Source organism: Nuphar pumila, chromosome 12 (genome assembly GCF_984573655.1).
Source record: "Nuphar pumila chromosome 12, dmNupPumi1.hap1.1, whole genome shotgun sequence".
Classification (NCBI taxonomy): Eukaryota; Viridiplantae; Streptophyta; class Magnoliopsida; order Nymphaeales; family Nymphaeaceae; genus Nuphar; species Nuphar pumila.
Genome location: NC_143260.1, coordinates 9,902,881 through 9,925,978, shown reverse-complemented (window position 1 = coordinate 9,925,978; position 23,098 = coordinate 9,902,881). Strand labels below are relative to the sequence as shown.

The window sequence follows — 23,098 nt, the reverse complement described above, 5'->3', positions numbered from 1 at the left end:
ATCAATGTAGCCTTGGTTTTGTCCTAACAACAATTGGATTGTCATTAGGGATAAAATGCTTGTCATCATGAATCATTGAATTATCATTAATAAGATTTAAATTAAAGTGTCTTAGCTTTTCAATGTGACAAAACTTAGGTCAATACAACATCGAAATATAAAATTATAGTCGAAACATGGTGACTTGTTAGGTCAAAATTTGTCTTTTTAGGTATTTCCCTAATTGAAGTATGATTTTGACCCCTAAAACAATGAAATTTGGTTTTACACTTAAAAAATAAATTAAATTTGAGAATGTTATCTTTCTATCAAAAACTACATCAAACATGCATTCGAGTAGTGAGTTATGGACAAAATACATTGACTTATTAGTGCAATCAAAGCATGTTTCTAATAACGCGATACACTTATCTTAAAATAGACCCCAAAGGTATACTTGTCGTTAGAATGAACATAATTGTCATCAGGAGTGAACTCTCAAGGTACACTTGTCGTCATCATGCATTTACCACTATTTGTTCTAGATTCACATACATATTAAGGACAAGTTTCTAGAAACTTCTAGTTCTTAACATAAAAGCTCAAAAATTTTGTCCAACAAATCTAGCCTTGATCTAAGAACCCCAAGAACTCATTATGATATCAGAAACCTTAGTCTATAAGTAAGACAACTCTAGCCAATCGGAAAGAGACCTAAAGAACTTCAACCAATAAGATGTTTCAATGTCACCCAATGCTAGATTTGGATATTGAAGCCCTAAATCCATATGATTAAGATCTAAACTTACTAGAAAATCTATAAATAGCTTAAGCTCCCTAGTTCAACATCTATATCCTGAGTGTGAAAGTGCTGCTACTGTGAGAGTCAAACCTAGCCCATATACCTTTACTCTGTTGAACCTACCAAATCTATGTCTAGATCACTTGTCCTAAGATCCATTCTACTAGATCCAAGTCTCCTTGAGCCCGTGCCTTGCGGAGGTGTTGTTGAATTCATCACTCATCAGAGTCATCTTAGGAGGACTGCCTAAATATTTGGTAAGATTCTTTAGCTCATTTTATTTTATTTTATGTATTAAAGTGCATTTATTTCTAATTCCTAAATTCTTGTTTCTTCCCATGTTTTTGAGCATTGTGGTGTCCAATACCATCAACCTGACATTATTTTTAGAATTCGCGTATGAGGTATGAATCACTTGCAAGCTAAAGCCCAACAATTAAAGACTATAAAGTTTTTAGAGTAGTTGATCCCTGTTCACTAGAAGAGGAAAGACACACTACTTAAAGAGCAAACCCAACATTTCATGTGTCTTAAACTCGAATCTAGTTTTCAAATCCAAAGTCTCTTTTAAACTTACTCTTATTTTCTCTTTAAAAAATTTGGGATCCATAAATGTCCCATCTCGAGCACGTATAATTATAGGATATGTTTTTTGAGGAATCATAGGAGACTGGGAAACAACATGAATTTCTGGTAAGGATCCAAGGTCAACCACCATATTAATATGTGGTAATTTAGGTGGGCTCTGTTGAGATGGTTCTAGTACTATTTCTTGACTAGTTGAGGATGGTTCATGTGGAAGGTTTGGGTTCACAATATTAAGAGCATTGGGACATCTAGATACATATATAGAAATAAGTGTTATAATAGATTTTAGAATAGTTCGCATGAAAAAATTGCTATCATCAAAGGTATCATCTCTTGAGATAATAGTCTTATGAGTCATAATATCTAAACAAATGTACCCATGGTGGCTGTTGTTTGTATCCCAGAAAAACATGAAGCTTAGATAAAAAATCCAATTTGTGGGATCAATATGGCCTAAGTTTTGGATAACAAGCACAACCAAAAGTTTTCAAAAACTTACAGTCAGGCCATTTTTTGAACATCACTTTAAAAGGATATTTAAAACTCAAATTTGGTGTTGAAAGTTTGTTTATGGGATAGATAACTGCATAAGAGGTATATGTCTAAAATTTTTGGGACACCAGCTTGAGCCATAATAGTCAAACCTATATCTACGATATGCCTGTGCTTACATTCAAATATCGTGTTTTGCTCGTGTGTGGACAAGACGCTCGATGACCAATATTAGACTCATTCAGAAAAGAATCTAAAGCTTTAAATTTGCCTCCTCCATTAGTATGCAATTAATTTTCCTTTCAATGAGATTTTCAACAAGAACTTTAAATTTTTGAAAAACATTCAGAACATCAAATTTATTTGCTATCAAGAAAAGCCAAGTATGGTTAGAAAACCCATCAACAACAATCATATAATATTTAGCACCATTCACACCCAAGATTGGGGTGGGCTACCAAACATCAAAAAATATAATCTTACGAGGTTCAAAGAATCATATAAAATTCTTGAAAAAGTTGCTTATGTTGCTTTTCAATTTGACAAGTAGAACACACATGTGAACCATTATTTTCAAAAGGAAAACCAAAACGATTAATAATCTTTTGAACTATTTTTAAACTAGCTTGTCCAAGTCTTTCATGCCATCTATCAATACTAGCCTTTTCACCAATAAAAGCTATCTTACTATTACTATTGAAAAAATCAACTCAATAAAGTCTATCTTTCGCCTTCCTGTGAAGAAGCTCCGTTACACTCTTAGCATCTTTGATGCAACACAAAGTTGGATGAAACTTAAAACTACTTGGTTGTCTTGGATGAATCCTTGCATAGAAATCAACTTCTTAGTCATGTTAGGGACATGAAAAATATTATTTAATAAAAATTTTGAATTTCTAGAAGAGAAAACTAAACTGTCAATATGAGATATTTGCAAACTTGTATCATTTTCAATTCTTATTGAATCGTTACCTTGGTAGTTTGAGTGAAGGGATAAGGTGTTCAGATATTTAGAAACATGGTGCGACACACCAGAATCAGGGCACCACATGTTTTCACGTGTCACTATAGATATTGCATGATACACATGAGGGGGTGGAGGTGTTCTCACTGCTGATGAGATGACATGTTTTGGATGAATGACTTGCTCTGTCATAGAACTGAAATACAATCTGCTGACCAACACCTGTATAGTCTTTGGAACTAGGTGTTCGATCTGCTTGATTTGAGTAAGGAGGCCAACCAGTAAAGTGGCCTTGGGCGTGTTCACAGAATTGGCCAATTCGCCACCATGCCCCTTCTAAAATTCCCTCGATAGGGATTTTGATTATTTCTTTGAGTCTGAACAAAGCTGGCCTCAAGACCAGATTAAGTTTTTTTTTTCATCTCTCTTAGATAAATGAGCCTCTTGAGACAATAAGAGATTGTGAAGCTCTATCAAAGTTATGGGGTCACGATGAATATAAACAAATACTTTAAAGTAGTCATCTTAGAATATAAAGAATGAGATTTGCTCCAAAAATGGGCTTTGTTAGAGATAAGGTCAAGGGAAAAGACAACTTCCAAAAGTTGCGATCCTCGTCAATGAGGCTGACAACCTCATCAATATAAAATCAAATGGAGTTGCCCATTTCTATCCAGATTCATGATTCTCAATAGAGGATTTCAAATTGCAAACTACCTTGTATAGATATCTATTTTGTAGGTTTACTTTTTAGTTTTTGTATTCTGTTTGTAATCCCTAAAATCATGGAAAATCTCAACTTGTATAAAGTCATGTACAAGAGTCATTATACGAATATCACTGAGAGTTCAATATTCATTCTCTCTTCCTCGTCATTGCTGATAACCATTTTAACATGGTATTAGAGCAAAGGTTATCCTGACCAGTGTGTTGCATAATATCAACCTTGATTCAACCCAACGACTTCAACAAGGTTCCTTTCTTCCACGAGCAAGCTGCTCAAATCACCATTCATGAATCTGCTGATTGATTTCAATATTAGAACAACACTTAAAATTTCTACAGAAGAGTGCTGTGGTCAACGTCAAACTGCACGTTCTAATGGCTTCAAAAAATCTGAAGACGAATAGCGGTGAGGGAGATGCATCAATAGATTCGATCATCAATCCATTCTTTCTATACCACTAGGATCATCCAGGTACCATTTAAGTATCACAACTCTTAACTAGCAAAAATTATTAGACCTAGAAATGAGCAATGTGCATGGCTTTAAGTGCCAAGAACAAACTCGATTTTGTCGATGGCTCGATCCCAAAGCCCGATTTTGCTTCCGCTTCATTTATGACTTGGCAAAGATGCAATAACATGGTTCTTTTGTGGATCGTAAATTCAATTCACAAATATCTTTCCTCCAGTGTCATATATTCAGATACTGTGTTTGATGTCTGGATAGATCTTCATGATCGGGTTTTCCAATCTAATGCACCACACATTTATCAAATCCAGTTTGATATTATCAATCACAAGAAACTTCAATCATTAGTTATTGTCTACTTTACTAAGCTCAAAGGGATGTAGGACGAATTGGCCTCATATGTTTCATATTCAACATGTTCTTATGGAGAAATGAAAACGGTCCAAGTGATGCAACAATGAGATATATTAATGCAATTATAAACGGGCCTTAATGATAACTATAACCCCATTCAAAGTCAAAATTTTCTTATGGACCTAATTCCATTAGTCTCAAAGGGGTATACACGAGTTATTCAAGAAGAAAGGCAAAGATCAATGCATGTACTTCCTCCACCATCTGAACATGCTATGTTGGATGCAACTATTGAATTCAGAAATGACAAAAATATGCCTCAAAATTTGTATTCAAGAGAAACTCAAATCAGGCCACGTTAGAATTTCCCAAGGCTCAAATTCAATCATTGCAAAAAATTAGGCCACATCAAAGCTCGTTGTTATCGGTTGCATGGCTATCCTAACATGGTCCACTACAAGAAAAATGTTAATTAACGACGGAAATTTGCAACGGTTTTTTTCCGTCGCAAATTAGCGATGGATTAGCTAGAGAAAACTTTCTTCATGAATCCGTCGCTAAGTAGCGACGGATTAGCGATGAAAGTTTTCTCTAGCTAATCCGTCGCTAATTAGCGACAGATTAACGACAACAATTGTTTCGTCGCTAATTCTCAATACCAGAAAAACATTTTAGCGAGGGATTTAGCGAGGGAATTTTTCCGTCGCTAATTAGCGACGGAAAAATTCCCTCGCTAAATCCCTCGCTAATTTTCGATTTAAACCGAGCGCGAATTTTTCCCTCTCTCCCTTTCAAAATTTAAATCGATCGCACTCGATTTAAACCGACTTCTTCGGAGGACGTCGACGTCGGAGAGTGCGTTGGAGAGCATGTACATGAGAGTGGAGGACGGCGACGCCGGAGGACGGTCGGCGATAGTTGGAGGACGTCGGCGTCGGTTCACGGAGGACGAAGACGTCGGTTCACGGAGGACGGCGACGCTGGTTAATCACGGAGGATGACGACAACGCCGGTTCACGGAAGATGACGGCGCCGGTTCATGGAGGACGGCGACGCCAGAGAGCACCGATTCACCGAGGACGGTTCACGGAGGACGGCGACGCCGGAGAGCACCGATTCACGGAGGACGGTTCATGGAGGACGGCGACGCCGAAGGACGGTCGGCGATCGCTGGAGGATGTCGGCACCGGTTCACGGAGGACGACAACGCCGGTTCACGGAGGGCGGCGACGCTGGTTCACGGAGGATGACGGCGACGTCGGTTCACGGAAGACGGTGACGCCGGTTCACGGAGGACGACGACGCCGGTTCACGGAGGACGACGATGCCTGTCGGGTGCGGTATAAGTCCGGCTTATTACTACCGGAATACCGCCCGACAGGGATTATTTTTTTTTTATTTTTTTTTTAAAATTTAGCGACGGATTAGCGACGGATAATGTCCGTCGCTAATCTGTCACAAATTAGCCACGAAATTAATGACAAATAAGTTTTTTTCGCTAATTAGCGAGCAAAAATTCGCGATGGCCTCTATCCATCGCTAATCCGTCGCTAAACTGTTTAGCGACGGATTAACGATGGATATAAGCCGTCGCTAATCCATGATTTTCTTGTAGTGGTCATCAATGCAAATGAAAATCCAAAAGCAAATTTAACAACCACCAAAGAGGCTGCCATACCACAAATCATGCATGAACAATAAGCAACTCATAGCTCTCATATCTTAAGGTAAACTGGAACCTCATGACAACTTAGTAGGTAAAGCCTTTACTTTTTCTCACTCTTCTTATTGGGTAGTTGACACAGGCACCACTGACTATATAGTTTCTAGTATAGAGCTTCTTGATTATAAATAGTTCATTAAATGCCCACTTGTAGGAATATTCATCGGACTATCTGCACCTGTGTCTCACATAGGTAGTGTCAATTTAAACCCACAAATATATTTAACTAACGTCCTATTTGTTCTTAGCTTCAAATACAATTTGATTTCTATTAGCAAAGTCACACGTGATTTGTAATGTGACATCATCTTCACTAATGAATCTTGTATTTTTTAGGACTGTCCAAGGGTGAAGTCACTCTTTTTATTTTCAGCCATGATCATCTTTGGCATTATAGTTTTGGACATATTTCTCATTCTCGCATTTAAACTCTTATTGATTTCAATAAAATAATTTCTAGTAAGTTCGATGGTGTATGTTCTATTTTCCCACTTGCCACATAAACTCGACTTCCTTTTGCATATAGTACTATTAGCTCCACATCACCTTTTCAACTCATACACATTGATTTGTGGGGAGGATATCAAACTCCATCATTATTAGGTGCACACTATTGTCTAACCATCATAGATGATTAGACTCATTCTACCTGGGTTTATTTGATGCGGTACAAGTTTGATACTTTTTCATTGATTCAATTTTTTTTTGCTATGGTTAAAACCCAATTCAAAACCCAAATCCAAACGGTCCAAAGTGATAACGAGAGTGAGTTCTTTTCTAATAATATGCATGCATATCTTCGTAGCCAAGGAATAATTTACCAACATTGTTGTGTCTCAACACCCCAACAAAATAGGGTTGTTGAACGTAAACACCACGTCCTTCTTTAATATGGATCATGCCCTACGCTTCCAAGCCAATTTGCAAATTAATTATTCTTGAGAGAATGCACATTAACCACAACTTACCTCATTAATTGTGTGCCCAATAAGGTCTTAGTTGAGAAAACCCATACGAACTTCTATTTCACAAGAGCCCTAACTATAAACACCTTAAAGTTTTTGAGTGTTTATGTTGTGCTCACAATACAAATTGTTCCCATAAGTTCGATAGCAGAGCTAAAAATGTGTATTTATTGGATATCATTTTGCCCAAGCTACATATCGTTTATATGACCTTGAATCAAATGTCATTTTCACTAGTCAAGATGTGTTTTTTCATGAACACATCTATCCTTTCTAGTCTACCATGTGTGCACCAAGTATTGATGGGGTTGTCATCCTACCCATTGCACTACCTGAATCCATACTGACGTTTCTCCTTTAGATCAAGTAGTCGATGTCAATCCCACTAATGCTATCTAACTGACTCCTTCATTGGAACCCACATCAGGCTCCCACATCGACCCAAATCCGTTTGAATCAGCTCAACCTGAACCCCTAGATTCTATACCACTCCGGCGTTCTATTAGAGAGCAATGTCAACCCACTCATCTCAAAGATTATAAGTGTTATGTGCAGTTTGCTTACCCACGTCAGATGCTCAAAGTGTCGCCCAAAAATGTACAACAAACCCTCTCTCACATTACCTCACTTATGAAAACTTTTTCACTACTCACCATGCCTTTCGTGTAGCTCTTACCAAACATCTAAAACAAGAAACCTTTAGCCAAGCCATGAAATGCACACATTGGCAAGAGGCTATGACAACCAAAATTCAAGCTTTAGAAGACAATCACACTTGGACGATCACTCAACTTCCTTCGAGCAACCACCCTATTGGCTGCAAATGGGTTTATAAAGTCAAGTATAAATCAAATGACTCCATCAAGCGCTATAAGGTACATATTATTGCCAAGGGATATACACAAAATTAAAGGATTAGATTACCACGATATATTCACTCTAGTGGCTAAGCTTGTCACCATTCATTGCCTCTTAGCAATGGCTGCCATAAAAAAATGGGTGCTCTACTAGTTTGATGTCAACAATGCATTTTTACATGGTGACCTTGATGAGAAAATTTACATCTCATTATCTCTCGGGTTTGTCCGATAAGGGGAGTAGCGAGTTTATCGGCTCAACAAATGTATTTATGGGCTCAAGCAGTATTTTCATAATTGGTTTGCAAATTTCTCTAGTTTTCTAAAAATAATTGAGTTTACACAGTCCAAAGTTGATTACTCTCTTCTCGTGTATCACAAAATGTGGATGCACATTTGCCCTTGTATATGTAGATGACATCATCATCGTTGGAGATGATATGGTACAATTCGACCAATTAAAGATACTCTTCAATAATTCTTTTTGTATTAAAGATCTAGGAGTAGTCAAATATTTTCTAGGGATTAAGGTGGCAAGGTCAAGCAATGACATATTCCTTTCATAACATAAATATACCTTAGATATACTTGGGGACGATGGTTACTTGAGAGCCAAACCTTCAGATTTTCCCATGGAACAACATTTGAAGCTCAACTCAGAGGATGGTGAGTTATTAAAAGACCCAACTCATTATCGTCGCCTAGTGGGGAGGTTGATATACCTTACCATAACTCGGCCAAACATAGTTTATTGTGTGAATACACTAAGCCGGTTTATGCATGCACTAAGAATGCCACACCTAGATGCCACACTTTGTCTATTGTGTTATCTCAAATCAATGCCTAGCCAAGGCATTCTACTATCAGTGAACAACAAGCTTCAGTTATCTGTATATTGTGATTCATATTGAGCATCAAATTTGGAAACTAGAAAGTCTACTTCAGGATATTGCACTATGTTGAGAACAAGTCTCATATCTTAGAAAATCAAGAAGCAGACAACAATGTCGAGGTCATCAGCTGAAGCAAAGTATAGATTTGTGGCCCTTGCTAGCTGTGAGTTGACTTGGTTAAGATATTTATCGACAGGCCTAGGAGATGTTGATGTTCTGTGGCAACCAGGCAACATTGCATATTGTAATGAACCCAGTTTTTTATGAGCGTACCAAACATATACAAATCGATTGCCACATCATAAGAGAAAATATCCAGAGTGACCTAATAAGACGCAGTTCATTTCTACTTCACTTCAGTGTGAAGATATGTACTCACAAAACCATTAGGGCATGATCAGTTCATTTATCTCAAGCTCAAGTTGGGCGTTATCAATCCCCATGCTCCAACTTGAGGGGGAGAATGTTAGAGATAAGGTCAAGGGAAAAGGGGACTTCCAAAAGTTACAATCCTCGCCAACGTGGTTGACGACCTCATCAAGATAAATCAAATGGAGTTTCCCATTTCTATTCAGATTTGTGATCCTCAGTAGATGATTTCAAATTTCAAATTAACTTGCATAGATCATTTTTGTAGATTTACTTCAGTTTTTGTATTTTGTATGGAATCTCTAAAATCATGGAAAATCCCAACTTGTATAAAGTCATGTAAAAGAGTCATTATAAGGATATCAATGAGAGTTCAATATTTATTCTCTCTTCCTCGTCATTGCTCATAACCATTTTAACAGGCTTGCTTGCCATGGCAAGCTAATGGGCTATAGACTTGGCCTTTTGAATAAAATTCACCATGTCTCCTGTCTTTCTTCATGATTTCTTTGGGATGCATCAACCTAGCTCAGGAGCTAGTGTGCAGCATACACATCTTTCAATGCTTTCCATACATCAAAAGATGCCTTAAGTCCCACAACTTGAGCATGAACATTTTGAATATATGATCCATCTTAAGAGAAGCTGATCATGTCTACACCGAATCAAAATAATCAGGGTTTGTAACCCTCTTATCTCCTTGGATAATATACTTGTCTGGTTCGGGCTTAGACCCATCAATAAATCCATCAAGATCATATGATATTAAAATAAGTCTAAATTGAGAGGCCCATTGAAAATAATTATGTGTAGTGAGTTTAGTTCTTAAGAAATACCGCAAATTATTAGGAGCAGATAATCCTGGCAAGAGGAAGGTTGACAATGAGCTGAACTGATTGCTTGACATTGAATTTATTACATCTTAGAGATGAAGATTTCCTCTCCTCATTACATAACAAAGTCCAGCTGATTTAGTAAGTCTTTCTACATTAAAAGTCCAAGGAGTTTCCTTAACCACGTTGTAAGGATCTTCATCATCACCAACTTTGAGTTTGTTTTCTTCTTCGACTAGGCTTTCAATTCTCTTAGGATGATCTAGACATCCTGACCCTTCTAGATATTTCTGCCCATAAAAATTACCAATCAGCTCTTGATCTCTAACATAAGCTAGGGGTGTCAATGGGTCGGATTTGACCTGGACCCAACCTGTACCATACCCTATAGGGTTAGGGTTTGGTGATAAACAAGAAGGTCTGATTAGAATCTGAGTCAGACCTTAAGGGTCCGATTAATATATGGAGCCAAGTATAGTTTGTGAAATTTCATACCAGACTCAGGCCCAACCTGAGTTCAGACTAAGATCCACAAATTTTCAATGTAAAATTAAAGATAAAAAAGTATTATTTTACCGGGCATGGTCCGGGTCTGGTTCATGGAATCCTTATAGAATACGGGTATGATTTCTCTTAGGTGTGTCAGATTAGACCGGGGTCGGGACCTGGTACCGTCATCTCATATAAGATCTGGGTTTGGTTCCTCCTGGGACAGAACCAAACCTGACCCATTGACAACCCTAACATAAGCTGATTGATCTAGAATTCTTTTAATTCTTGAGTTCCAGCATAGGCCATTTGAAGTAAGCATGCGGTTTAGTAGACGAAAGTAGTTGTTTTTGGATAATTGGGATAAACCACCTCACTCATTCGTGAGCTCATTGGTATAAAAACCATGTTTCTTTGCCTGTACATCCAATTTCAGCCTTACATAAAAAACACACAATCATGGTTTTGAATTCGCGACATCCCTTCAATTTGATGACATTCATGAATTGCCTCTACCAAAATGAGCAAAGCCCTCATGGGCTAGAGGTAATCAAGTCCATGCCCGATTCACACCAAGGTGCTTGACCCAGTTACAACAAGAGAGTTTACACGACAGTGATCTTCCTCAATCTCGCCAGTATCGCTGCGTGTCCGCCTGTATCGGCATCGTATCGGCAGAAAATCGATACGCTTCACCCCTAACTATTTTTTAATATAAATGTAAAAAAAAAATGTAAATTTATTTTTAATATTATTTTAATGGATTTAACACGTGTCATATTCTGAGCCCTTGTGAGCTTTTCATGATGCTTTGATGTTTGAAAAACACAAATCTTTCAGCACTTGAAGAAAAGCTAGTTTCGGATGCAGCTTAAGCAAGATAGACATCTTGATGTATAAGAGATTATCATGTTGAGTTGAGGGGGTGCTTTCCTTTTACAGATATTCCAAGCGTGGTATCAGTGTCCGGTCATTGCTTGCAATGGTTGCAAAACCATTCTCTATGCCCTCACAGCAAGCTTCCTTGCCCCCATTCATGCAAGAAAGGAATATAAAAATAGTCCACAACATGCATAAATTAATGCCAGTAGCCACACATTCCCACATGCACGTCAACAATGGGACAATTCTTGGGCAAATTAACCAATGGTACTCTCTCTCTCCAAATGGCCTCATCAAGACAAGTTAAGGCTTGGGCTATTTTGATTTTATTCCCATGCTACCACACACACACACACACTCTCTCTCTCTCTCTCTCTCACACACACACACACACTCTCTCTCTCTCACACACACACATATATATATATATATATATTAAACCCATTTGGTGCTAAACCGTAGGATAAATAGGTTTTTCGGGCTTTTTTCATTTTCTTTTTAAATTCTGACCGTACAGATGTGATCTATGTACATGATTTTATAGGGATCAGCTCTTGAAGCATTTGATTCCAATGCATGGGTGGGCTTTTATAAAGTTAAAAAAATCAACGGTTCAAATTCTTTGTAAATTTTCAATGCTCCAAACATCATTTTTTTCATCCAAAACAATGATCCAGGTGTGGATTCTTAGTAAATCGGCCATGCCCTACACGTTTATGGGGCCAGAACCGCATAAAAAAACACTGGAAAAGCCCGAAAAACCCATTTAACACACGGTTTAGCACCAAATGAGTTTAGCAGACTCATTTTCCTATATATATTCACCGTAACAGTGAATACCATAAATGCTGAGTGCGCGCGTTCCAGCGTTGATTTGAGACGATTAGCAACCGCCGCTAATTGTAAACAATCCGATGATAGTGGATGATTTGCTCGTCCACGTCTCTCTCTCTCTCTCTCTCTCTATATATATATATATATATATATATATATATATATATATATATATATATATATATATATATATAAATCTCATAATTCCTTTGTTGACATATATCATAGGCAAAGGAAATGGGGAGAAGGACATGATATCCGAAGAGTTGATGAAGGAGCTTGAAGAAATGACGCCCTTCAAAGCTCTCCTCTCAAAACCAACTCCGACCTTCGATGACTTCTATGATGCCCTCTCCCGCATTATTGAGTAACTTCGTTTTCCTTTCTATCTTTTGTTATGGTTCTAGAAATCTTTTAATTAACTATCATCACACCACATTTCAGTATGACAGATAGTGAAAATACAGGCAGCTTTTTATTCACAAAAACATGTCAATGAATGATCAACTTTATTTTGCTCCTCCCAAATGATAAGGGAAATGGTGATCTTGTCACATGGACACGCCATTTTCGCTTGGTTCCTTGGTGACACGACTCACCATGCTGACATGGACAATTGACATGTAAGGATATCAATTTAATAATTTTTAATAATTTTAATAATATTTGCACGAAAATACATTTTTAAATATTAAAATGTCAAAACATGCTTTTATTAATTAAAAAAATTAAAACCCATGGCGAACCTATTTTCTAAAAAAAAAAAAAGAACTTGCTAGTTGAACATGCATTCCGCATTGGGTCGTGCCTGTACCATTGCGACATAGGTGGTGATCAATGGCTGAACCTACTTATTCATTATTTGGAGTATATGGCAATAGCATTTCATTCTCAGAATTAGTTTGGTTTCTAACTTTAAATGTAGATATCTTTCTTTTTTTTTTAATTTTTGATAGGCAAGCTGGGGTTAGGCAGATCCCCAACTGTTATATAACGTACCATTGGGATTTAAACTTGCAATGTCTCGATGTAAGGTGACGTGCACCAACAGCTCCTACCAAACAATTGGGACCCCCCGCTGGTAACAATTAATATATATCTTCAATTTGAAGCATTTTTAAACATACAAAACTATAACATAGGGTCTAATAGACTGCTTCACAAAGCCCAATTAAACTTCAACTAAGTTAATGGCTAACAACGAGTCTCAAACCCTAACTCTTTGTAGGATTTGACTTGACTTGACAAGACATCTAACTCAAGAGGTCACTCAAACAACTTTGAAGAACCTAAATGCATGCATGTATATTTTTTTTCTCTTTAGTTTAAGTTCATCTTTTGCTCTTTACCAATGAACATCACAAATTTTTTAAGTTCTCACTTTCATTATTCTAACCAGCCAATGGCTGAAAAACATGGTATGAAAAACCATGTTAGAAACACTTTGCTCTTTTTAGAGAACATGTTTCCTTTGCATGGGAGGTCCAAGAGAAAGAGAAGGGTGGAATTGACTGCCCTCTAGTCCCACCAAGTTGATAGATATAAAATAGAGTAATGCTACAGTGCTCCTACTCGAACGTACTAGAAATCATGGTTGTAATTTGTATCTTCTCAATTAAACCTTACAGATGTACTCAACATAATTTATTTGATAGGAATCATGCTTTGGATCATGTTTTTTGGACATAAAAATATAATTTTTTAAGTCATGAAATTTTGATACATTGTAAGCCATTAATTTTTAAAGGTCTTCAAAAACATACATGTATGCCATACTCACATGATCCAAAACTTGTTTTCTACTAAATAATGCTTACAGATCATAGCTATAAGGCCAGATCAAAATAAAAAAAAATAAGAAATTTAAAAATCTAAAGCTTCTATTAGGTGAGAGTAGGTACTTTGGGAGCGCCTTTGTCATTACCTTATAAAATATATGGAAAAAACCCTAAACCAAATAACTTTTTTGACCAAAGAGGGGTTTCTGTGATAGGAGCAATTGAAGGTCACCTAGTGTTGGGACGTTGCAAGTTCAAATCCCAATGGTATGGACCGTACGGTTGTATAACTGGTGGGGTTCTGCCTAACCCCAGCTTGCCTATAGCAATTTTTTTTTTTATTTGTTACATGGAGAAACTTGGGCCCCGATAGCAGGTTGATCTTAGATCGACCCCTCTTGAGTGTAAAACTTCGTGGTTTGGACCCTCGCGCCCAGGGCTTATGTTGGGTTTCGGCTTATGCAAGGAGGTAGCTGATGCAGGAATCTAACCCCGACTGCCGGTCTACTAAACCAAAGAACTTGCTAGTATAATAGCTTAAAGAGCTGTTGGTTTACATGATTTAAGGAAGAATCTGATTATGCTTCAATTATCCCTTTTATTTTTCCACTAGAAAGTTGAGTGTTAAAAGAGGTGGCTCACATATCAGTTTGCCGGAAGAGCAGAAAATCAAGAAAGCTTTCGAGGTCTCTTCATTTAACTCTCTAATGGACTGAGACATGCTCTTGGTCCCTGTATGTTGTAACCAAAGGAAAATTGAAAAGAATGCTTTTTGCTTTTATTGCAGGAGTGTGGTGGGGGGAAGGACCATCTGACAAAAGATGAGTTTGGTGAATTCATCAAGAAGATGCTGGCACGTGGGGTAGGATTAAAAAATTATGAGCCGATCCTCTATTTTGCAGGAGTCCCCACTACCTCACTTGTAATTAAAAGTTTCATTCCTGGCCCTGTCTCTGCATTCCCTAATTTCTTCTTCATCCCTTTAGTGACCTCAGCCACAGGCCTCTTCTTGGCTCACAAAAGGAAAATATAACACACTCTACACAAATTATATATGGATCTTATTGTGAGATGATATGTTTACTTAGTTGTTGGATCAGTTCTACAGCTCATATGATTTGTATTATTTTCATGGAATCACTTGGGAAAAAGGTAATATGACATGAGAAGCATTTTACTGTTACAAAATCCATGATTTTTTTTTTAATGAAGAGGAAACTTTTGTAGGGACAACAGTCGATGGGCTTCTTCTACGAAATAAAACAGATGGTGGATCAGGTGAAATCACATTGCACACTTTAACTGCACCTTATCTGCCTCCATCTTCTGTTGGGCCCCACAGCTGACATGCTGTAACATAGAGATGGAGGGCAGTCAGGTGCAGTGGCACACTCAAGGTATGCAATGTGATTGCACCTGGTCTGCGTGGGCCATCGGTGAGTCAACTGCCCCCTAGCCTTGTGGGAGCGCACCGTTGAGAAAGTCATGGGGGTACTCTCCTGCCAGTGAGGGGGTTCGATCCCAGCTCCTTGGAAACCTTTCACGAGATCCTGATGGCTTAAGTGAAAAAAAGATACGAAAAGTGGAGTGATATCTAGCCACTAGACTAGATCTAAACCATGTGAATGGAGGGACATTTTATGATTAGATACACACTTTATGATCAATTTCCATTGTTCACGTCAAAAATGCATTTCAAAAGTAATTAGATCACTTAAAAGTTAAAACATGATTGTCTTTGGCAAATGATGCACAAATTATGCAGTTCATGGACTTGGAAAATTGGCTCTCATGAGGAGCATTGGTGAGATCTGGGCTTTGATGAACCATTTGATTCAAAACTTCTCAGTTATCCCCAGCTTTGGAGTGAGGCACTGAGTGGATCTTTCTCTCTCAAAACTACCACCAAAAGTGTTCCCTATTTTTGATATTTACACGGAGAAACTGCCCCCAGGAACAGAGACCTAGCCGCGCTGGCTCTGCCTGCCATACTTACTGTCACTGTCCTGACAGCGTAAAACTCCATGGGCTTACTCTATTTGAATGCCGGAAATGAAACATTCATACGAGCTTCAATTTCCACAAGCCACAACACACAAGATATATATGAAACATCTCTTTCAACTATACTGTGTACTAGTGGCAACTAGAACAACAAAAGAGTTGAGTTCGAGAGCAGAAATTAGAAACCGAGAGAGAGAGAGAGAGAGAGAGAGAGAGAGAGAGAGAGAGAGAGAGAGAGAGAGAGAGAGATCATGTGCACCCATGTGTGTGTGAGTGCATACACATGTTTGGCCTGTATGGATGCAGCACCACTCCTCACTGCAACTGGTATTCCTTAGCTTGTAAGAAAATCCAAGTTTTCAAGCAGAAATACTTCTACAGGCAAGTTGTCGTTCCATGATTACTGAAAAACCAACCTTCATAAATTTCATTTCCTTAACAGTTTTGCTTTCACATGGGAAGAACTGAAAGGCACCAAAATATCATCTTCCCAGTTCAACTGTATGTTAATCTTTTCCAAGGAAAAAATTGTAGAAAAAGAGGAACGAAAGGTCATGAATTTCAATTGATTTGCACCCATAAACACTGGCATTTTCTCAAAATCAGCACTTCTGAAATTCAAAAAGGAATCTATCAAGGGCTGCAAAGATTCTTAAGATCTTCATCTTTGGCAAACCAATCTGGTATCAGCTTAGAAGCATGAGGGTAGAGATCTTTGTAAGAGTTCCTGATCGTGCCTTCTGCAACTCCAGTAGCTAGTGATATATCTAAATTCAATGGAGAAGCAGTATAAGAAAATAAACTTGAACCCTAAGGAAAATAAAAGATAACAAATAGTCCAAAGCTTTTAAAACCTCTCAGAAGTTTCTTGTCATCTGATAGCTGGGATATCATGTAAATGACAGCTGCTGCAATTGATATGGGGCTCCTCCTGCAAATGGGATATATTTCACAACAAATTATATGAGATTTGCAAAGCCGCAAGGGAAGCAGTTTTAATAAAGAAAACAATTCCACCCACTGATATAGTACATGATGAGTAGAATCTTAAAATGGTGATCCAACCAACTCATTAACTTATACATCGTAAGATACAGCACCAAGAACAAAAACCAATCAACATAACCCTTCAATTACTTTCCCCATCCCATAAATCAGAGGTTTGAGTGACAAATATATGCACAGTAAAAATTCAGAAGTTCTCAAGCCAAACAATAGCATGAAGATGATAGGAAACTATCCATCAGTCAATCCACCCTAACACAAGTGTTATGAATAATTGATAAAAGAGAAAAAGGACCCCTAAGTGAACTGAAATTGGGCTCCCTTGTCTGCGAACATGCCTTTGCAGTGGCTCAATGCTTTTACACAACCATATGTACCGAGTGGGCCTTCATGCCAGTACACGCTCTAAGCAGCTTAACAGGAAGGCAGTTCATAAAACAATGCATTTAAAAAGTGACCATAAAATTAAATATTGAAATTATCAATGATTTAATCATTAAAAACAAAAAACCTGTTTGATTACACAGCTTCTTTTATTATTTATATTCTTTTTTAGTTGATTAAGCTTGTGACTATTGACAAGTTTTCCCTGATAAAAACACAAGACAAATTAAAAATATTGTTGGCAGACAATTCTTGATTTTAACTAGTCACCATGTATGCTACACATCAACAATCTTTTGGAGTGTTTCAAGGGAATCCTCCAGCAATAATCTGACCCTAGACATTAGATCACATAATTCTCTTTTAATTTATTAATCTTGTTACTATTCACAAGTTTTTCCAAAAAAAAAAAAACAAGACAAATTAAAAATATTGTTGGTTGACAAAAATCTTGTTTTTAACTCTGGTGTCTGTGTGTGTGTATAGGGATACCAATAACAATCATTTGAAGTGTTCCATGCAGGGTTACCGGAAACACTATAGGACTCGGGGAAGCGTGCTTCCGAAATGTATGGGGAAGCAACCCTTTTTAATGGGAAGCACGCTTCTCATTATTGGGAAGCTCATTTCCCAATATCACGAAGCGAGTTTTCTTTTTTGGGGGGGCTTGGAGCCTTTAACAAATTTTTTCCCAATATTGGGAAAAGTCTATTCCTATTCGCTTCCCACTCGAATCCTAAGTCGCTTCCCTCTTCATTTTCTCTTCGCTTCCTAGGTCACGTCTGGTTTGTTTCCCTTCTCGCTTCCGAGACGATTCCTGGTTCGCTTCTAAGTTGTCCCGCGCTTCCCGCTACATAAAATTTTAGAAGTACTTTGCTTCCCGCTTCCGCTTCCCGAATTGCTTCCCGCTCCCGCTTCCTCGACTGACAACTCTAGTGTCCGGTTCCATGAAACTTTTCAGTGGCAATCAAAAGATCATCCAGTTGTAAATAATACCCTCTAGTCTGTCTTCTAACTCACGTTAATCAGATGTGGATGCATGTTTTACAGCTGGACATACTCAGACTTACAAAATTAGGGTAACCCCCAGCAAATTTTGAAATGCTCTGGAAATTCTCACAAAGGTCTATTAAGTAATCTTTCATGATTTAGATTTACTATTAGTACTTTGGCAATTCAACAAACTTTTAATGTATTATGTAACAATTTTATTAAATGTATGGAAGTATTTTCATTCCACAATTGATTGGTGTTAATTCATATGAATATCAACATATAACTTTAAAACTACAAATAATTTTTGCAAATTAGCTAGCTAGCTTACGCATAAAAAAATTCACCTTTCCATATGCAACACTCAGCCTCATAAATGCACATCAAATAATGGTCCAGTGTTACATGGAAAAAAACAGATTACCTAATATCAAGCTCTTCAGATCTCATAACAGCTTCCGTAGCAGCTTTGACTGCCTGATTTGTCATGCCAAGGTGGGAGCAGAACCGTCTCTGCAGTATAACAAAAGTGATTCATGATTAGAATTAAGTAAAAGGTATAAGCTTATGCAAAATATTCTCCGAATTATAGAAGAAAAAATTAATATAATTATGAAAAATATGTCTGCAATGTCAATTATCAACAATACCCACCAGAAAATCCCCAGCATGTATGGTTCCCATCTCCATGGATTTTCCTAACTCTTCCTCAAGAAGTTTCACGATAAACTCTTTAGCACGACCAATCTCTTTCTTTGAAGCACCATTAGCAACAGAACATATTTCTGCAGACAAGTCACATGAGTTTTTGAACTAGATCCAATACTGTTGTGTTTGTGTGTGTTGGGCATGCGTGTGTGCGCATTTGTGAAGGTACATAATAGCATTTGAAAAAATACTTTTTGTTGGAGGAAATATACAAGAATATAATGTAGTACCTTTTACGGTCCGTGGCTTATCTTCTTGCCGGCAAGCAATGTACAGGCAAGCAGCCAAAATTGCATCCTGGTTTCTTCCTCTAATAGACTTTGAATCTTCCACCTTTTTATATATCTCATTGGCTCGATCCTTCAAAAAGTGATAAAAAACCATAGAGTCATATAATGAGACAGCAAGACAAAAAAACTAGAACAGAAAATGCATGGACATCTTAGACTACTCCATTATGCTGTTAAGACACATAATGACCCATGACCTGCAATTGCAACCATCAAAACATGCGCCTAGTAACCATGGTGTAGAATAGTGTAAATAAGATGATTTCATCTTACCTAACATGCATGTAATTCTCACAGGGAAACATTCTTAATAGGTAAGAATTTTAGATGGTCAAGAAAATAGGAAAATAAGCAAAAATTTAAATTCATAACTGATAATTTTGTAAGATGGCAGGCATGGAGATTCAAAAAAATAGGTATATCTGTCGTCCTGTCCGCACGTTTCAGAGTTGCTTTCAACAAGCTCTTGAAGAAACAACACAGGTTTAAATTGTCAAGATGCAAAACTGACAACAGGGATGAACAAAGTTCTAAAGGATAGTAAAAACTATCAATGAAGTAAAAATAAGATCCAATTCCATTATAGGCTGTGTTTAAGTGAATGCAATCTAAGAGAAGCATAGCTCAAGAGAATAAAGGAAAGGACCTCAAGCAGACGTGCTAACAGAAAAGATATAATGATTAAATACTATTTATAAACCGAGTATGGTTCCAAGAAGGGAAGGGCTAAGGATCATCAGTACATGATCAAAAGAAAAATAAAAAATCTAATGTGATGTCTACACGTACGATCTGTTTCTAACTCATGATTTTTCCCCACGGTGATGAAGAAAATCATAAATATGGACACACAAATAATATGCATAGTGCATACCTTGATGGTCGCAACCAGCCCAAGCCTGAAATGCCAAGAAAAAACTGAGATCAGAAAAGTAGTTGCTTGAAGAAAACTACCAATTAAGAATGTTTTAGTAAAACACAATCGACTTTACACAAGATGCAGATACAACAATGAACATACAGGGCCTCAATATAACAAAACTGAGAAATAGTAGCGCCATAAACAACAAAACAGTAGTTCCCCAGGAGCGTCTTTGAAAGCAATCTAAGAATGCCTAGTGCCCTGGGAGTCTACTAGTTATGTACAATGTTTTCACAAGCAACTCAGAGTTCCATATTCCAAGTTGTGTTGGACTCTTTTCTTCTTCTATACAATGTACCAAAGCTATTGAATTATGTGGTTTACTTGGTTCCCCTTTATCCCACCCAATCTGAACACCCAAATTCTCCAAATCCTCAATCTGCCAAATCCATTCAATTACGTAGTTTTGGTTGGTTCTACCCAATTCACACCCAATGTTGTAAATCACATACAATCCTTTTCTCTTCAAATCTACCATGAAAATGAGATTTCTCCAAAAATTGTGGGGGAAAAGGCAAAAAAAAAATAATCATTAAAAAATTAATCAAAGCAAAGAGAGAACATTGACAATTCAGAAATCCTCAAATCTGGGTAGTCTCCAAGTTTTATAATTCCTTCTCCACATGGAAAGTTCAATCTAAAAAAACCATTAAAAGCTTTCACTAGTCGGACCAATTCATAGTTCTAATCTCCTAATCTCACTTTCATCAGCCGATGACCGTAGGTACGACAGGCTGAGCCAGTGCGACCAGGTCTTCATGTCGTGTGCCGTTTCTTCAAGATATAAAACAATTCCAACACCAACAATCCACAAAACAACCGACCACGATCTAAAGTGCATATCTTCCAATGTCAGATTCGACCAAATCACAAAACAACAATCATCCAAGACGATCAATCGAAGCCCCACCAAAACCCAAAATCAAAAAACAAATATCTATGAGAGAGAGAGAGAGAGGGACGGAGGGATTGAAGCAACCTGTCGGACATGGTGGCGATGGCTCGGAAGGCGATGATGAGGGAGCGGTCGGGGTTGGAGCCGCGGTTCTGCCACCGGCCGAGGGAGGAGGAGAGGAAGTCGGACTGGACGCCGTTGGGCTTGGAGATGACGGTGGAGAGGCCGCCGTCGGTGAGCAGGGGGTTGGTGGGGCCCCCGACGCGGACGGGGTCGTTGTCGCCAGACTCGTTGGCGAAGGTGCGCCACTCAGAGGTTTCGTCGATGCAGTGGGCCTCCAGCACCAGACCGCACTCCGAGCACACCGTGTCCCCCGCCGAGTGGTCCATCACCACCTCCGTATGCTTCTTGCAGTCCGGGCAGTACGGCTCCGCCATCCTTCCTTCCCTTTCTCTCTCCTTCGTTCTTCTTCTTCTCTCTCAGTGGGACCCCACACACCATCAACCACGCCCACGCAGAAGCAGCAGCATACAAGAGAGAGGGATAACGTTTGAGAGAGAGAGAGAGAGAGAGAGAGAGAGAGAGGGGACGGAGAACGTTTTAGAGAGAGAGAAACAGAGAGCACGGTGCTCCTACCTATATATATATGACATAACCACCGTCACATCTTACAAGATCAAAATCTTACAAGGGGGTCCTCACGAAGGGCACTGCCTTTCAAGTTCCAAGTATGGTGACCATAATCTTGAAAATCTATGTCCCCACATGACAGGATAAGATCAAAGTATAAAACTAGGAAACTTGGGATTGTGAGGAACTCAAGATCCAAACGTTTGGCAGAAAAATAAACTTGAACAAAATTCAAACAGTGACCTCACTTAGTAGATATTGGATGGCTCTTCAGCTCATTTTAGTTATCTGTTGATGCAACTTAGCCATGTATCTTGGAAGCTTCCTCAACGTAATGACAAGAACGTGATCAGTATTGGTTTTTCTGACTCGTTAAAATCGGGCATTCTCTTTGAATAAGAAAAATCTCTACTGCATCAAAATGAGCAAAAGATAAAATAGCAAACTGGTACCTTCAAAGATTGGAACTACCTTCAAAACATTACTGAGTTCTACCAAGTTGGATCTTTTAGATTTGGATTTTGGGTAAAATCAGAAATAGAGACATTACCCAAATCGAAATCCAGTCGACATATTCTTTTCTTTGGGTGTGTAACATTATTGTACATGTGGGATGGGACCATAGTTACAGGAAGTGCAGCGTTTACAACCACAATCCCCACCCCATAAGTACAATGTTTTTTTAGGGAAAGTGTGGGAAACTCTTTTCCTATGTGGGAAGTGTGCTTTTCATTCGCTTCTCAAATTGCTTTTCTCTTGCATCTTTCATTTTTCACTCGGTTTTTCTTTTATTTGCCTATAACTTTTTGTGGTTTTTATGTTATTCTTTATTTTTTTCCCTTCTCCCTCATTTTTCACTCTCTTTTCCCTTGCTTTATTTTAGTCTCCTTTTACTCTTCTCACATGTTTCCTCAATGGTTTCATGCTTCATACTACTTTTAAACACTTGCATAGTTGCTTCAGCTTCGAGCATTGCTTCCCAAATCCATTTCGGTTTCTAGTAACTATGGATGAGACTTAAATCAGGCTCAAACTTTTTGGAGATTTTGTCGGAAAAGTAGAAACTTGATTTCAGTGAGTTTTTTTTTTAATGTGAAATGGAGAAGCCATTGTTTTGGTTTTGACGCCTGATATAAGCCTAGAGGTATCACATCGATCATAAACCAGATTCAGTCTCTGCGGTGTAAAACTTCATTAGTATTGTAACGACCTCAACTCGTACCCCTTAAAAATGCAGATTTTTTTTGTAAAAACCATTGAAAAAATATTC

The 23,098-nt window shown here is 38.0% G+C and overlaps 1 protein-coding gene across 1 annotated transcript; it reads right to left on the bottom strand.

Annotated features, from left to right (window-relative positions):
- Positions 1-16,401: 16,401 nt before the first annotated feature.
- On the bottom strand, positions 16,402-22,054 carry LOC149819943 (transcription initiation factor IIB). Its single transcript, XM_089982296.1, has 7 exons — positions 21,283-22,054; positions 20,256-20,280; positions 19,322-19,451; positions 19,038-19,168; positions 18,808-18,896; positions 16,856-16,932; positions 16,402-16,768 (listed from the first exon to the last, which is right to left on the bottom strand). Exons 1-7 carry the CDS (start codon positions 21,633-21,635, stop codon positions 16,635-16,637), a joined length of 939 nt encoding a protein of 312 aa, XP_089838422.1. The 5' UTR covers positions 21,636-22,054; the 3' UTR covers positions 16,402-16,634.
- Positions 22,055-23,098: the final 1,044 nt, after the last annotated feature.

Coding starts and splice junctions, on each gene's coding strand:
- LOC149819943 (XM_089982296.1), bottom strand. CDS start 21,635: ATGGCGGAGCCGTACTGCCCGGACTGCAAGAAGCATACGGAGGTGGTG. Junction 20,281..21,282: donor ATCGCCACCATGTCCGACAG/GTTGCTTCAATC, acceptor TTGGCATTTCAG/GCTTGGGCTGGTTGCGACCA. Junction 16,769..16,855: donor TGACAAGAAACTTCTGAGAG/GTTTTAAAAGCT, acceptor CATTGAATTTAG/ATATATCACTAGCTACTGGA.